General features: G+C 48.1%; 1 protein-coding gene across 2 annotated transcripts in view; it reads right to left on the reverse strand.

Moving 5' to 3' along the window:
- MYT1L (myelin transcription factor 1 like) overlaps positions 1–17,339 on the reverse strand; it is a 136,871-nt gene that overhangs the window by 57,455 nt on the left and 62,077 nt on the right. For both annotated transcript variants that reach the window (XM_068564217.1, XM_068564216.1), the window contains exons 11-14: positions 15,654–15,901; positions 13,112–13,348; positions 11,228–11,349; positions 10,284–10,352 (exon numbers count right to left, since the gene is read on the reverse strand). In XM_068564217.1, coding sequence (XP_068420318.1) covers positions 10,284–10,352; positions 11,228–11,349; positions 13,112–13,348; positions 15,654–15,901 — 676 coding nt within the window. The remainder of the gene's footprint in view (positions 1–10,283; positions 10,353–11,227; positions 11,350–13,111; positions 13,349–15,653; positions 15,902–17,339) is intronic.

A 17,339-nucleotide genomic window follows, 5' to 3' on the forward strand; every position in this document is an offset into this window, starting at 1 on the left:
AATGCATATGCTAATTATAAGCCAGGCTTATGTAGTCCTTAGGGGGCCTAAGGAGCTCTCTTTGGTGACACCTGCTTAACTAGATTTGAATTTCTGTACAAGTTTGAAAGTAATAAAGTCAAACGTATTTTTAAAATAACATAACAGAGGCTCTCCACTACCTTGTATTGAATACTGCCCGAATGGTCCAAAACAATGAGGTTTTGGTGTAACATGCAAATATTCTATTCTGAAAACACACTGTGAAGCTTATATAACATTTAGCTTTAATCTGTCTATAAATGGTACTAAATTAAAAAGAGGACAGCATGTAAATATAAAAGGGCTAACCTATCTGTCAATGGCTTAATAATATAACAAAAATGTTGAGGACACAGACGCTAAAAAAATCATGAACTTTTCAGTTGTAGGACTAAAATATTCCTGAATGTGTACTAAAATGTAGTAAAACTATATATGACGAACAGTATCCATGAAGTCTAAGGTCCTATGTGGCACCGTCCACTAAGGATGTCCGCTTGACAGTGTGGCTATTTAAATCTGAATTAATAAAACGAAGTGCAATTAGAAATGCGTTCCTCAGCCCCAGTGGCCTCACGCGCTCAGGAGCCACGTGTGGCTCAGGCTGCCCTCCTGGACACCCCCATCACCCCGGAAAGTTCTGCTGGACAGTCGTGTAAGCGTAGAAACTCATTTTGTAAAGCCAGATCACATTTTCATTTTGATTATTAAGAAATTATTTGCACTTAATTTTTTTTTTTCCTTAAAAAGGTCAGGTAAGGGTGGGAGTTCTCATCTCTCTCTACGATCACAATATTCTCTAATTCTCTTTGAAGGTAGCAGGATTATTGTGGACAGAGAACAGGATTAAGCACCTGGACCACCTGGAGACAACTAAGCAGAATCCACAGGTGTCTGGAACACGTCTCTCTTCGTAAAAATGCAAAAAAGAGAGAATAGAATAGAAGGGATGTGATTTTCCTTGAATTGTGGCTCCTGGAAGACCAGGGATCATGTTTAGGGACAAGTACACAGATACGTTACATACACAGACGGGTCAAATGCACAGACAGGTGGGATTGCTCCTTACGAGCTCGGCTCCCTGGCCCTCCCTGGCCCATCAAACGCCCCCTTCACCCGCTCAGAGTCGGTCTTTCCAATCAAGAAAGAAACCCGAAGAGGATGGTTCTCTTTCCTGAAATTGCTAGGAAAAAATGCCCTCCAAAATCCTTGCTGATAATTTCCCAAAGGGAACATCTACTTTATTTCCAGTTTCGCTCATTTTGCTCCAGGGAACTATAAATTAGTGAAGTGTTTACGGGAATAAAACGTCAAATTTACAATTAAAGGCCAACGTAACCTGCTCCTGACTGGTCAGACCTTCATTTCCTCACAGAAGCAGCTTCTCCTGTAGCTCAGGGCTGGGGTGATGACCAGCCGCTGAGCTTGAGGGAAGGCCATTTGTCAGAATTGCCCCAGAGGAGCCCAGAATGAAATGAGAATGGGACCAGATTCCCAATAATTAGGAAAGGCCAAACTTAACTAGACGTAATGCATGGAGAAGACTCAGCCAATTCAACATGTTTTATGAAGGGCCATGTGTCTGGCTTTGAATCCTGGCCTGACAACACAGGCAACAAAATACATGTATTCACATAAGTGTGTGTTTACACATTGACATACAGCATATTTAAATACATATGTACATACATTTAAAATACCTTTAAAATGGCAGTATTTAAAATTGTAAGGAAAATATTTTTTTTCCTTCTGTTCACATGCACCAAATATGCTGTATGTTTTATATTCTTAATTGTAAAAAGAAAAGTAATTTTGCAGTTAAAAAATAAATTTATCCAAAGAGTCATTTTCAAATAGTTTGTATTAGGTGGATTATTTTAGCTTGGATTAGATGACAAATTGTGTTCTATTTATTTAGAAATAGTATCGTTCTGTACTGTCTGGTATCTGTATTAAAATTTCACCATTTCCAAACGGAGGGATGGAATGCTAAGAAATATTTCGGAAGGAAGGTCTTTTTCATGGCCCTGTTCTGGATTTAAAACCTTCCCCAAGTTTGTCACAATAAAAAACATGAAAACCTCAAGGCCAGCTTTAAGTTAGAAATTCAGCCCCATCCCCGGGAGGGCTTGGGCTCCTTCCTCTCAGGTCAGATACAGTGGCCACTGCCAGCTGGTCTTTAAATGGCCAGTGTATGGACTGTTCAGGTGACAGGAGAGATTGGTTTAGCCCAGAAGACCGCAAGTAAGGCAGGTTGAAGGTGAAATGAAACACGGATGCCAGCTGAATCCACACCTGAGTTAACAAGAAAGGACGCTGCCTCTCCAGGGGCGGGGAGCAGGGGTTGCTGCAGTGAAAACCCTTGACCAGGAGCCCTAAGGAGGATGGCTCGGATCCACAGAGCTTTCACACGAGACTTTAATCAGTTTGTGACTTGGCTGGTAGTGGATCGGGATTCTGGTCCACATTCATCATGTTTCATTTAGTTACAATGAAAATGGGTGATAAAGCACCAACGAACAACGTAAACATTCAGTTTCTACGAGCCGACGAAGCCCAGATTGTAGGGCAGCCTTTCGGCCCGCCCAGGAAATCCCTCATTCTGAGGAGAGAAGGGATCCCTAAGAGCGCAGGGGGCCAAGCCAAGGCACCTTCCCGTGGGGGGGTGCTCGGTATGACAGATCGCCTGCAACGAGCCTTGCTTTGGCCCGGACGGCTGGCTCCCCTCTGCTTCCACCCCCATCCCGGCTGAGCGGGGCTCGGAGCTCGGGGATCCGGTCCCCTGCCGGGATCATCCTCCCCGCAGCCGGCTCTGCCCGGCCCCTCGCTTGCCCCTCTGCGGCCCCGACCGCGCGGCCTCCTCCCGGCCTTGGTGCGTCTGTCTGCTGCCTGCGCCTGGACCAGCTGCGCTCAGGCCCCCGCCCACGACCTCTGCTCCCCAGCCGCCCCCCAACCCTGATGGTCCGCCTCCCAGGATGCCCGGCACGGGACTGGCCATGGTGCCTTGAGGGCAGAAACGGTGTCTCGTCTCTGGGTGCGGATTACAAGTTTTTAAAACGAAAGAATGAAACAGCTCCGTTTATGGTTTTCCGGGAGACGCCCTCTCCCGATTTTTGCTTCCAACTCGAAGCTCAGGGACTTTGCAGAACATCCCTCTTTACTGAGGGGATGTGAGCACAGAGGGACGTAAATGATCCCCGGGGCAGCAGAATGCTGCCCACACGCTGATGCGACAGCCAGAGGTGAGAACACCTGTGCTGGCCTACAGATGAACACGTGCACACCTGCATACACTCACACACACGTGCACACACGCACACTTGCACACACATACGCACAGGCACTGCAGAAACATGGCAGGGAGAGCCCAGCACACAGGCACCCCTTTCTGCAATCACCGCCCATCCCCGGGGTTCCAACGGACGTAAATGCTGCAGTGTCTTTCATCTCTTTATTTTTCTTTCTAAATTAAAGGACTTGCTATAAAGTCCTCCAAAGCCAGAGGCTCAGAAGATTTTGGAGTGAATTAAAGTTCTCCTTATTTCAGGGAGGTCACAGAAGTCACTAAGTAAACGTTAAACTAACGCTTACATTTTCCTCCTTTGAATTCTGCTTAATGTTGTCACAAAACCCAGCAGTTTAACACTCGCTGTGGGACTTGTGTGTGTTGCCGTGGTGACAATGACAATAACTGAACGTCTACAGTGAGCCGGGTACCAGGACTCTCCCATTTCACAGGTGAGGACTTGACGTCCCTCTGACCGGAGAGGCCGGTCTCTGTGTTTTGTTTTGCACAAAGAGTTTATTGACACAAAGCTGTGTCTTGATTAGTCAACTTCCCTCCTACACCCGTGCCTTTCTTTGATGACTGAAGTCTGGTTTTTCACTCTGCAAACTTCCTCATAACCTGCACCCAAACCTGGCAGACGGTGGAGAATAAACAAACCAAAGACAAACACACCTAGACTGCATTCAAATACTGCCAGAGAACTCTACAGATGCTTTTGTAAAGCACAGATCCCTTTATAAAATAAATGAAATATCAACGTTTTTCTTTTTTTTTGCTTTGTTTTGTTTTTGGTTGATTTGCATATGAATATGCTTAAAGGTGATTAAAACATAACCCCAAACTCAAACCCCTGGAACTCTCCCTTAATAATCTGGGTCTAGGGACTTCCCTGGTGGCACAGTGGTTAAGACTCCATGCTCCCAATGCAGGGGGTCCGGGTCTGATCCCTGGTCAGGGAACTAGATCCCACATGCCGCAACTAAGAGTTCACATGCCACAACTAAGGAGCCCGCAAGCCGCAGCAAAGGAGCCCTGGAGTCACAACTAAGGAGCACGCCTGCAGCAACTAAGACCCAGCGCAACCAAATAAATAAATAAATAAATATTAAAAGAAGGGATTTAAATAATGTGAGTCTAATGCCAGCTATTAGAAAGAGAAGAAGCAGGAAAGGGAGATTCCTGGCGGATCCAGTTACAACAGCAAACGACCCAATGACACTTGGCAGCTGGGCCAGCATCCAGGGAGGTGGGCCCTATGATGCTACGTGGCTAAGTCCACCTGTTCCAGAAACAGAGAGAAGAACCCAGGCTTTCCCCCCGAACCCTCCCTTAATAAGAAACTCAGTGAACCCAGGCCTGAGCCATGAGGCATTGCTTCATTCACTATATGTTTGTGCATTCATTTGTTGGAGTGTGAGTGCGTGTGAGTGTGAGAGTGTTTGAGTGCTTGTGCATGTGTGAGTGTGTGTGCATGAGTGTGAGTACGTGTGCGAGAGTGAGTGTGAGTGTTGTGTGAGAGTGTGTGTGTGTGAGAGTGTATGTGAGTGTGTGTGGGTGTGTGTGTGTGCACGTGTGTGAGAGTGTGAGTGTCTGTGAGAGTGGGTGATTGTGTGTGCGTGAGTGTGTGTCAGTGTGAGAGTGTGTCACTGTGTGACTGTGTGTGTGTTTGTGTGAGCGTGTGTGTATGTGTGTGTTTGTGTGAGTGCGTGAGCATGTGTGTGTGCATTGTGTGTGTGTGTGTGTGTGTGTGTATAACTGGAGTTACCCTCAAACATCCTTATTGTAGAAGTTTTCCTATATTGTGTTCCCCTAAATTTCCTATATGGGACTTATTTTAAATTGACCCTACTTATGGTTAAATGAAAATCTATCTGCTGCAAGCTGTATTTCTTAGGGTATTTTTAGAAAAATGCCGCAGCGCAAACTTTATCAACATTTTACAGATGTTGAAATAGAAATTGTGGGACGAGATTCTTCCTGGGGATGACAAACCCCCTGTGAACAGTTTTCTACAACTGATGGTCATGTCCCACCTGGAAGTTTAGCTTCACACGACCCAGTCCCCTGTTTAGCCCCGCGTGTGGGTTATGAGAAAACACTGCATGAGACCTAAAGCTAAAAGCTTCAGAGAAAGAAATTCGGAATTTGTATTTTTATGTAGTTAAGCATAAACCTTTAATTCTCCATCGAAAACCAACACCCGTAAAGGGATACTAATTTTGAAACGGTAGCATGAAGTGTGGAAAAGGCGCTTGGGCCAAGTGTGGTGACGGCCACTTACTGACTGAGCTGCCCAACTGCCCGGACTCAGTTTGCACATCTGCGAGGTGGGTCCAAGCCCCCCACCTTCTCAAGGGCCAGGCACGCAGAGGAGGCTCCGAGCCTCGACTAAATCTCGGGTGTGCGTCGCTCACCGGGTCCCAGCAGGTCGTGCCTATGGTGTGACATGCGCCCCAGATGCCTGAGGCTGGCGCCCTTCTCCCCCACAGACACTCACACGTATGCACCAGGTGTGCTCAGGTGGCCCTGCTGCTGCAGAATAAAATGATTTTCTAACTGAAAGGAGGGCGTCCGAGGGGTACTCCTTGAAGTGAAAGATCACATATCACATGCCTCCCCCAACGTGAGGGCCAGAACCTCAGGATAACTTCTGCCGTAAGGAGTTAACTGTACAGAGGGGTCCACACATCCTTCCACGCGGAGACACGTCCTCCGTGAAGGCCACAGCCCTCAGAACACGGCAGTTGTAACTCACAAAGTCCCCTGGATTTACTACTGGGAACCGGGAAGGCGGAAGATGATGGAAATGAGGATTAGTTCTCAGAAACTGGTGTGCAGTGAAAGTGGGTGAACTTCCTGCACCCGAAACAGTGGAAGCTGTGGGTGGAGGGAAGCTGTATTGGACCCTGGTAAATACTCCTCCCAACGCCAGCACGACGTGCATAGACCCCGGTAAATACTCCTCCCAACGCCAGCGCGACGTGCATGGACCCCGGTAAATTCTCCTCCCAACGCCAGCGCGACGTGCATGGACCCCGGTAAATACTCCTCCCAACGCCAGCGCGACGTGCATGGACCCCGGTAAATACTCCTCCCAACGCCAGCGCGACGTGCATGGACCCCGGTAAATACTCCTCCCAACGCCAGCGCGACGTGCATAGCTGAAGAAAGAAGCCCTCGGAAATTCTACAAATAAGGAGCCCTTAGAGAAAAGTCATATCGTGGCCTAAGTTAAAAATTTTAATTCTTTGATTTAAATAAGTGTAACCAGGTTTTAAACAAGGTTTTTATTTTGAGTATGTGGTTAAAATTCCTCTATGTCTAAGGTGAAAATACCTGGGAGACATGCCTCGGAAAGACAGAACACACGAGAACTTTTTAAATGTCAGAGAACCCAAAGGAGGACCCCACCCACCCCAGGAGGATTAAATCAAAGTTCAAAGGTGAAGAAGTAAAGAGAACCAGGGATGGACAATTCCTTCTCCTGCAAGGACCCTCATTAACCACAGGGATTCTGGTTCTAAAAGACAAAGACAGGAATAACAAGGGAGAATCTAAACGTGGCCAACTGAGTATAAATGGAAGGCAATTTGGGGGCCTGTTTTTAGAGCTAATTGCCTCTGATTGAAAGCAGTTTTTAATCGGTTTAAACTGGTCATGGAGGTGGCTAAAGCACCTACATCACCCCCGTGTCTGTGCTGATCTCGCATCTGGAAGTAGGAAAGAGAATTTCTGGCTGGGAGGGTGTGGTTTCTTAAAAAAAAAAAAAAAATAGGCCGAGGATGATGTGATGTGATTTGCAAGTTCTTTCAAGTTGCTACTTTCAGGGGATCTTAGCCAATGAAACTTTTAGAGAAGAAACTTCCCTCATGTTAGGCAGAGTCCTCACCAAAAAAATCACATTCATTTGGACAATTTTATTCTTTTTTTTTTTTTTTTCCTGGCCTGGGGTCTCAATAAACGTCACAGTCAGGTGTCCTCTAAGGGGGGGCGGCTGTTCCTGGGCATCTATGTAGCGTCATAAGCATCAGCCTGGGAGGGTCTGCTAGTCTCGGGGCCCTGGGTCACGGTCATCTCGGGTCCCCTCGCCTGCCTCTGGGGCTCCCTCCCCCAGTGCTGTCACCTGCCTCTGACCCAGCCACCAAACTGTTCTCTACGCCAGACGGACCAGGGACAAGAGAGCAATAGTTGCAGAGACTGAATGATATTCACGAACACATCACATTTTAATCCAGGTTCAGTTTACATATTGTACATAATCCGACAACACCATCGGCTTCTTTTTAAGACTACCCAACATGTGCTGTTCTGGATGAGAATGAAGCAAGGTCTTATCTCAGGAAGTTTAAGAGGATGGAGGACCCAAGACCCAGAGTGTATCTGGCAAAACTCGTCTGTGTGAGATCAAGAATGTCCTGTTAACGGCCAACTAACAAAATTCAACGTCAGAAGTGACAAGAGGAACATTCCCAGGAGGTTCTATTTCTTAGCTGATGCAGAAGTGAGAAAAATTTTTGAGGCAATTGGGACCCACTTCCTAACGTGTCTCTATGAAGAAGTGGAGATCGCTGCATCACACAAGGGCTCTCTCAATCAGGCAAGAGGCTGTGCAGCGGGAACTGACCAAAGCTTTTAAAATACGTATGTGAAGAATCAGCTATTGAAAAGGGCACGTGCATGAATTATTCTAGAGAAAGCAGTTGCAAATCCTAAAGGGATTCATCTCTGCTCCTGTGCGCTGGAAAGCCTTTGTGACCCGCATGAAAAAGCCATGGATGGAGGGGTGTCATCAATTAAACGATTAAAGGAAAAAAACCACATTAAAATATATGGTTTCCTCAGTTGAGAAAGACTTATCATCAAGTAAAAATGGTCATTTAAATATCAGACTATTTATAGTAAGTGAAATCCCTAGTTTTGAAGATCCATTCTTAAATCATTTCAGAAAATTTGTCAAGTTTGGATTTCCCAGAAAAAGGGTCAATTGAAGTGGGATTCACTTGCTGCAAAGACAAGTTACAGGTGACTGTGGCCTTTAGATCAGTGTAAATCAGGAGAGGCCATCGCCCTCTGCAAGATACTCGCCTCCCACCCCCACCCCCAGGAGGAGGGAGGGAGGAGGGAACAGCCGGCCCGACACCGCCCAGGAGGATGTGAAGGGCACTCGGACACCACTCTGAAGACGCAGATGGTGCGGACCATCACACCATCTTCCAAGAGGACACGACAAGAAGAAAGTGCCAACACCGGAGGAGAAGCAGGTCTGCCTGGGACTTCAGATCAACACAGCCTTCCAAGCCCAAAGTCACAGGATGCAAAGCCATGAAAACCAGACCCATCAGAAGCCTACTCTGGTCTCTGGGGTCTGGAGACCACCAAGGAGAAGCCACACTAGATGCAAGTCGTCCACAGGCTGTTTCCCTGTTTACAGCGGGCCTGTTGGAACTGGAGATTGCAAAGCATTCCTCATCAAGAGAGTCAAAGGGAAGTTGCCATGTTCTGATGTTAGCCAAGTTCCAAGTGTAGTTAACCACGTTTTGACCGTGAGGGGAGTATGGTTTCAAGCCAGGGAAAAAGGAGGTCTTAACACGGCGGCCTGGGTCGTTCTTGCTAATGCTGTCCGTTTGAGGTTCTAAAAGCTATTTGTCCGTCAGGCACCACGAGGACGGCTACAGACTTTACAGCCGTTAAGTAAGAGGGCGACCTCCTGGTGTTTACACGCCATGTAGAGAGCTCCCAGGGTCTCGGGCCGGAAGGGCTAGTTCAGTAGGTCACTAAACATGAGCAGGTGATCTATGGCGCTAGGGCCCCGGACGGGGATCCTGTAAAAAACGACACGGTGTGAAACAGAGCCCGCACTCTGCGGACGCCCTGGTCTGTCTCAAGGGAGTGGGAGCACGGGGTGGGGTCCTTGGGAAAGGAATCTAACAGGGTCTGAAAACAGCATTTTCTCTGCATTGGAAATAAAGCCATTTCCAAACAAAATGGAAGCCGAGCAAGTTGACGTGATGATTTTTATAACAGGCAGGTAATTAAAAACAATTATTTGGGAATCTTGGTTCTCATTATGTTGTGGAATGTTCAAGTCTTGCCCTTCTTTCCTTACAGACACCTGAATATCCATTCTAACTGGATGACCAAAGGTCTTAATCTGCTGTCTATGGCTTGGACTGACTTCTTCCAAAACCTGTCTAGTAACTGAATATGGATGTATATATGTGCATATGTATGTGTGTGTGTATATATATATATATATGTGTATATATACGTGTGTGTGTATATATATACACACACACACACACACACGCACACACACACACACACACACACACACACACACAAAGAAGAAAACCCTTAGTCTGGTGGTGTAAATGTAGCTGACCAGATTCATGCTGAAAAGACAGAGAAAATTACAGGCTCAGAGGAGAGAGAGGGCCGTGTTGTCTGTCATTGGTAAAAGCCTTAGTTAACTGTGAGTTATCACTGCCCTAAAGAGTCTCATTAGCTATAACCACGGTATACTGAAGGAATTAGCTACTGTCATGGTGGGTTTTTGTCATTCGCGCTATTTAAATATCCATTTTTAAAGTGATCATATTAACTACTGACTTTTAAGAAATCAACTTTTGACTTTTTACATTACGATCAATCACTTCCTAAAAGTCTGAGTAACTCTGTAAAACTTCCCTTCCACGTGCATGCATATCTGGAGAGAAAATACCTATGCTTTAGAAAATTCAAGATAGAAGAAGGATACGATATGAAAAAGCTGGAGGTAAATGAGAGGGAAAAGGCAGATGGATTGTCCAGAGAAGTGACTAAAATCCTGAAGACCAGTCATGTGTGCTGAATTGAGGCGCTGACGCACACAGGTGGCTTTTTAAAGACATTTTTTCTTTCCAAACGACATGTCCTTTTTGTTACTACCAAGTGAACAGATTTTAGAAAGAGAAGGATTTTCGTTAAATCTTACTTGAGTTCTTGTGAGCTGGTGGCCAGCATACTTCGAATGCTTTTGTCAGCCAGCGGGCAGCCCGACAGACTGTAAGACAGGGCGGAAGAGTCAGGTGAGTAGCCCCGAGGCCCAGCTTACGTTCCCGAACAAACACAACATAAAACTGAAATTAAAAAGTTGAATGCAGAAAAGCGATGGGGCAAGTGCTGTATATTGAATTTTGTTGGTATAATTAACTAATTCACGTTTACATAGAAATTTAAGGAAACAGGTCTTTCCAGAAACTTTAAAAAATAAGATCCAAATATTTGTGCTCTTTTGTCTCAATGTTTGTAAGTCATTTTCCAAATTCAGGTAGTTTGTTTCAAAATAAAAGACATTATACAACACGTCAATTAGCATGCTTTTGAAGGTCAACATATAGCACTTAAAGGGGTGACACATAATTCAACGTTTGTACTTGGACAGCATTGTTGAGGTAAGCTGAAAACAATAAATTGAAAAGACAGAATCCACCATGAGAAAAATGAAGGCACACCTTCTATGTGAGGCGTAATTACCAGTCACATGACCACTCCCATCACACCTTGGTGTTGGACATCTGCCACCAAACAAAAACAAAAACAGCCAAAATAGTAAGTATGTTTCAAAAAAAAAACTTGAAAAAAGTTTCATTGTTTCCAGTTTAGCTGCAATGTCTGCACGGGGATTTAAGCGCCCTGAAGAAAAGCTGCAAAATGCACGGGATTACATGGAAATGATGTCTCCATAGCACAGAGCATTGCTCAGAACAAGCGCGTCCACGGCTGGCCTCTCGCTCTACCCGACTGGCAGTTGGGGACATTTGTACGCTGCGCATGTCGCATGCTCAAACGGCAAGGCATATACAGACCCGGTTTAAAGATAAGCCAAAGAAAGGGAAGGTTCAGAAGAGTGATAATTTCACCTCACGTCATGCTTACGTTATCAAGTCCTTCTTGCTCTCCTTGCACTGGGGGTACTTGGGCTTGGGGCTCGGGATGGTCACCTCCCCCGGGTACCTTCTTTCTTCTAGAGCCTCCTGGAAGGGATCCAAGTCTTCTGGCTGCGGGCAAAACACAGCTTCAGGGCCACAGCGATGACGGCTGGATACACAGACCAGAGGCTGCGTCCCCCCGGGGGATGGCTGCCCTGAATTGTCCACCTCTCCCAACCTTACCCTTAAAGTCACGATGCACCCTCATCCTGAGGATGCAAACCCGACTTCGTTCAAAGAGTACCTCTCTCTTTGGGGGACTTTAATTTATCATCACTTGCTCTAAATTCCTAAAACTAGGGTAACCTGTCAGTGGGCAAATTCAAATTCCTTATTCAAATTCCTGCAGCTGTACCGACAGGAGGGACAGATAAGCGGTCTGGCAGCCAGAGAGGCGGCTCAGTGGACCTTGCTCACCTGGGTTTAAGACCTACGGCACTTTATCCAACATCACTGGACAGAGCTTAAGCATTGTATCCAAAGATATTTTAGACTGGGGCTTCTAACAGTCTTTGGTAAGTATTCTACACTACAGAAGTATTGTATGTGCTGTAAGGTCCAAGGCAAGGGAAGACCAGTTTAGACTGACGCTGTGATTTTAGAATACTCTTAGGCAACAATTTTTTTTTTTTTTTTTTTTTTTAATAGAATGTACCTACTTTGGCTAATTGGGGCCCTTGCAGTAACCTAGAAGTTCCTACAGGTGGCGATGTTCAGTAAACGTGTTTCTTGAGTGCAAGGGTTTTCACTCGTGTGGCACCTTATGGCGGTATTGTCCTTTTATGGGGGCTTAATTTTAATTAAAATAAATTCGCAGATTCGACTACCATGCCTTATTTGGTAGTAACGATTTAACACTGTAAGAGAAAAAAAAAATACTTTGGAATTTAGCTTGCCACTCAGATTCTATTCTCCTTTAAGATGCCTGGATACTTAAATCAGTTTGAAGAATAAACATAAAAAGCTTTTGATGTAATGGCCTTATAAACAGGTGCCTTCCCTGCCAATTCCTACAGATAGCTAATGTTTCCCTTCTCTCCACCTCCCTGTTTCTTTAAGATGCTATTGCTTGGATGGTGGTCTCCCTATTGTGTTCAAAAAGAATTTTCATTTTTCAGAGAATAAAGAAGATGTCATAATTTTCAGAGTTGAACACTGGAGGAAAAGGCAGTCTAATAAAGACCATTTTTTTTCATTTATTTTCTTAGCCTAAAGGATAACTATTTTAATGATCTGAATTTGAAAATTGTAACTACTTCAAAAATATGTTCTTGACATAGGTGTTTTGGTAATATTATAGTCAACAAAGATTCAGGTGACTGTACTAAAATGATTTGTTCTAGGCTGGGGTAGGTAGGCTCTTCTGCGTATTTTAGGTTTCTTAGAGAACAGACCCTGTCCTTTGCTTCAATGAGCCAGCTAATTAATCGCACAGAATTAATCATTTTAAGTATTTAAGAGTCTCATTATAATTCCCTACCTGCAAGGAAAACCCTGCATTCTATCAATTTATCACCCAGAAAAAATGAACTAGTAAGCTGTTTACACATTTTCCTACAGATATCGTTTGCAACAAAACATACGTGTTAGAAAATAAAATTCATCATTTAAAGGAGGCAATGGTTTGTTTCACTCTGATCAGGGTTAGTGCCAAATCTCTCCTGGGTCAACCAAAAGTGTCTTCTGAGCCTTAGTCAGCTAAAGGTCATTTTTCAAGAGGAAAGACATTTTCTGTTAAGGCGTGTGCCAAGGGCATTTTCCCTCAGTGGTGCCAACTTCACATGCTGAGTGGACGGGGTTGGGGGGGGGGCAGTCAGTGAAAAGGACATACAGTAATCTCTTTGGGCTCATCCTCATCTATCCTCCGGGGCTTCATTTTGGTGTAGTCCACGGGCAAGTCCCAGCAGTCTCCCTCGCTCAGCTGGAAACACCGGCTGTTCATCACCGCCTGCTGCTGGGGGGACATGGGCTCCAGGGGCGTCAGGACGGGGCAGCAGCCCTCTCGCGGCCGCTGCTTGTTCATGCTCAGGTCCAGGGTCCCGTTCTCATCCACCTCCATGTCAGGGTTCTGTGGGACAGAAGGACACAGGGACCATGAGAATCCATCCCCCAGACCACAGCCCTGCCTTCCGCCAGGACACAGTTCAAACTGGAAACTGCTCACCGCAGTCTCACGTGTATAAGCGCCCAAGGCGAGAGCACGTGGCCCCCCATCTGCCTTGCTCCCCACGCGCAGCTGGGAAATTGGCTGGCAGAGGCATGCACGCATCCGTCTATTATCTACTAATCACCTATCAGTCTCTCACTCTCTTGTCTCTTATCGACTATCTATCATCTCTCTATCACTTACCTATCAGAGATCTATATGTTTTCTTCCTAATACATTTCTGCTTTTAGAAATAAGCCTGGCCAGAAGAAAAACAAGTGCCTAATTTCAATTCTATCCCAGTTCAAAGACCTCTTAAGAGATCAGAAATGTATGTGTGTGTATGTGTACAGATTATACATAAATACCTAAAAATGTATATATACTTAAAATTCTCCTTTAGTTTCACTGATGCTAATACTCCAAGACTTGGAGTGGAGGAAAACACAAGAATTTAGAAGAATGGAGGAGAGGAACTAGAATTTACTTTCTTTTTTTTTTTTTCTTCCATTTTTTGGACAAATATTTATTTATTTATCAGGCACAGGCTCTGGGTATATAGTAGGAAACCAAACCAAACAAAAATCCCCACATAAAATGTACTTTCTAATACAAAACCTATGATGGAGAGAGACTTTTCCATTTTAAGCAGGAAGATGTGCAATCACAGCCCAACACACCTCTGCTGCAGTGATCACGGCTGACCTGCTCTATGGTTCAGCAAACCTGCAATTTAGTCAACCAGCTTTAGAAAAAACAAAGAGGTACAGGGTGTTTGTTTTTTTTTTTTTTTTTTTTTTTTTTTTTATGATGCTTTAAACAGATCAAGAATTCCTCAGAGCCTGCTTCTCAGGAGGAGGGAGAGAAGGAAGGGCAGATGGAGGACAGAGTAAGAAAAATCAAAATACCCCTGACAATCCTCCATTTTTTTTTTTTTTTTTCCAGAGAGTTACACTCTCTTGAGCAATTTGATTTCAGAGCTGGCGTGAAACCTGCTGCCTGCTCAGATGTCTAGCAGCTCTTTCCTCTGAATGTAATCGTGGAGGGAAGATGCTTGGAATGAAAACGCCATCCTTTGGGCTGTTACCTTGATAAATTATAGCATATTATTCTGCCTGAACTCTTCTTGTCAAAGTGCACTCCTGGTTTCCAGCTTTCATACTATTAGCCTTCATCGTGTTGGATTATAATTCTGTCTGTCTTAGTTTAAATTTAACAAAGTGAAAAAAACTGGAAGGGGTTACTGTCTTTTTTTTCCCCCTTAAACAGAATCTCCTCCATGCCAGCCTCGCATTTTAGCAGCCCTGATCTCCACGGAAACTGCATGCCCCTGACACTCCTCCAAAATCTAGGAATAAAAATATTAATAGAGAAGAAAGCATTTGCAAAACATAAGATTACTGACCTTTCTCCATTCATACAAATTACACTTATTTCTAACAACTAGGGTCAGTGCTCTGCGCTCAGGCGCACGCCCAGCAGCAGTAGGCGACGGAGGGACCCTTTGTTCTGGAGGGAGGCGCGGGCCGGCGTGCCGCTCACGGGCCCGGGACCACGAGGCGCTCGAGCCGCCTGCGTCGCCCGCCCCCTAGTGGTCTCGCCGGGTAGCCCTGCGCGCTGCGGCGGCCGCACGGCGCCCTCTCCGGCCAGGAGCCCCCTGACGAGGAACCGCCCTAAGTGTTGCTCACCGTTCTGGCATCTATGCTGTTTTGAACTAATGGAAGCCGGCTGTAATTGCCTGGCTGGGAACCCGTGGGGAAACGGGATTTTTGCACTCTCTTTGTTCCCCAGGGCTGGGCGGGAGGGAGCAGGCCTGCGTTTCATCTGACCGCGGCGCGGCCCACCCTCCTCTGCTTAAGGTCCAGGGCGCACGGCTCCTCGAGCTTCCTATTCTCTGTGCAGCTCGGAACCGCCAGGAGGGGAGCGTGGTGTCCTTCTGTTTCCAGAAGTGACTCTGGCTCCCAAATGGACACGTTAATCTAAAAGACCGGACGATTTCTCCTGGTCTGGAAAGTGCGTCCCCAGGACCCCGCGCCGTCAGGCCTCCTCCGAGCAGAGCCCGGGGGGCGCACGGTCTGCGCCGGCCCCTGGGAGGGAGGCGCCTGCGGGACCGCCGGGCCGAGGCCGCCGGGCGCGGGAGGCGGCGGTGGGGACGCGCCGAGGCCCCGCCCCCGCCCCGGCCCCGGCCCCGCCCCCGGCCCCCGCCAGGTGCGCCGGCGGCCCGTACCCGCGCGGCGCACAGGTCCTGCGGCTTGGTGGACAGGTTCTGCGGCATCTCGCGGCAGCGCGTGGACAGGTTGAGGATGGCCGTGGCCGCCATGTGCGCCGCCTCCATGTCGTGCGTGTAGTCGAAGCTGCTCTTGCTGCACGTGCTGCTGGCGCTGCTGCCGCCGCCGCAGCTCAGGTTGCTGCTGCTGGGCGCGTAGGTGCTGGCGGCGCTGCTGCTAGGGCTGGCGTCCTTGCAGTACCGCTTCGCTGGGGAGACAGGGGACAGAGATGACTCGGGGCCCCCGCCCGGGCCACGGCAACAGAAGAGCCGCCCGCGCCGCCCGCCCGCCCGCCCTGGGCGCGCACGCCAGCGCGCAGGTACCCAGGGGGACGCGGCGCCCGCCGACCCGCCGACTCCCGAACGAGGAAAGTCTGGCTTTCCCCCCTTTTTGCCTTTTTTCACATGGTGTAAGTTTGGACGGGCAGAGCTGGGGACCAGCGGGAAGAGCGCCTATGGCTCTCAAGCGGGAGGCCGGGGGGCACATTGCGTAACCATTAAAGGCGCGCTCCCGGTCAGGGAGCGGCCACCAAGATTTGGCGAGCGACTGGCCGCACCAGCCTGATCACCGCCGGAGGGAGGCTCCCCTTATGACCGCTCATCTGCTCGCCGGGGTGACGGGGACCCTGTAGACCCCTCATCCCCCTCATCCCGCTAGAGACCGGATGATCCGCCCGGCCGCGAGGGGCCACAGTGGCCATTTGGGGCTCACTGTCCTGTGCAGGTGACCCAGCTGAACAGGTAGGGCCTCTGCGGGCCTGCGGGCACCTGCGCTTTGGGGAGTGGCGCTCCGGTCAGGGTGCAGGCCAGACCACGACAGAAACCCCTTCCCTCCGTGATTCTAATAAAGAGCCACCCGGGGGGAGGGCCAGTGACGGGGGGAGGACCGCACACACGTGTGGGCTCACATAAGCCAAGGCAAACGCCCAGGCGTTCAGGGGCCGGCAGACGCCCGTGTGCCGCCCGCAGCCCCGCCCTTCGTGCGGGAACGACCCTCCTCCACACGCCCCGCCTCCGCTTCCCGCTTCCCGGGTCCTTCTGAACAGCCAGCCTCCCCAGCAGTCCAACAGGCCCTCAAGAGCAAGCGTGGTTCCTAGACCTGTTCACAACCTCCTGTGACACAAGGACGGGAAGATGATTGATGGATGATTGATTAGCATGGGCCCTGGTCGTTAAAGGCACAGGATGCCCTTTGCTTAGGGGTCAGCAGCTCACCTGACCCTGCAGAGGGAGGAACTGCTGTGCGGGGAGAGCCTGCAGGGAGCCAGGAGACCCGTCTGCAGCACCGGGAGCCCTCCGGCAAGCCACCCTTTCGTGCGGCACAGGCGTCTCAGCACCTCCTTCCTGCCCACTCAGGTATGGTCCGGAAGTGACCACAACCCCACAGACATCACGGTTGGTCACCACAGCACCACCAAGAACTGCCCCAAAGCACCCTATTCCTATACAAGTGAGAGAAGAGCTAAGCTTTCACTATTGATACCTTTTGACCTTGGACGGAAGACTAAGCTTTCCTGACATCAAGGACGTGGCTTGGCAATGCTCTGAGCGCACGGCGGCCTCAGGGAAGCTGTCGCCTTGTCGCTGCCCCTAGCACGGACCCGGAGGTCACTTCCACACCCTCAAACCCGCCCAACGCGGAGTAAC

The sequence above is a fragment of the Eschrichtius robustus genome, chromosome 15 (genome assembly GCF_028021215.1).
Source record: "Eschrichtius robustus isolate mEscRob2 chromosome 15, mEscRob2.pri, whole genome shotgun sequence".
NCBI classification, from domain to species: domain Eukaryota; kingdom Metazoa; phylum Chordata; class Mammalia; order Artiodactyla; family Eschrichtiidae; genus Eschrichtius; species Eschrichtius robustus.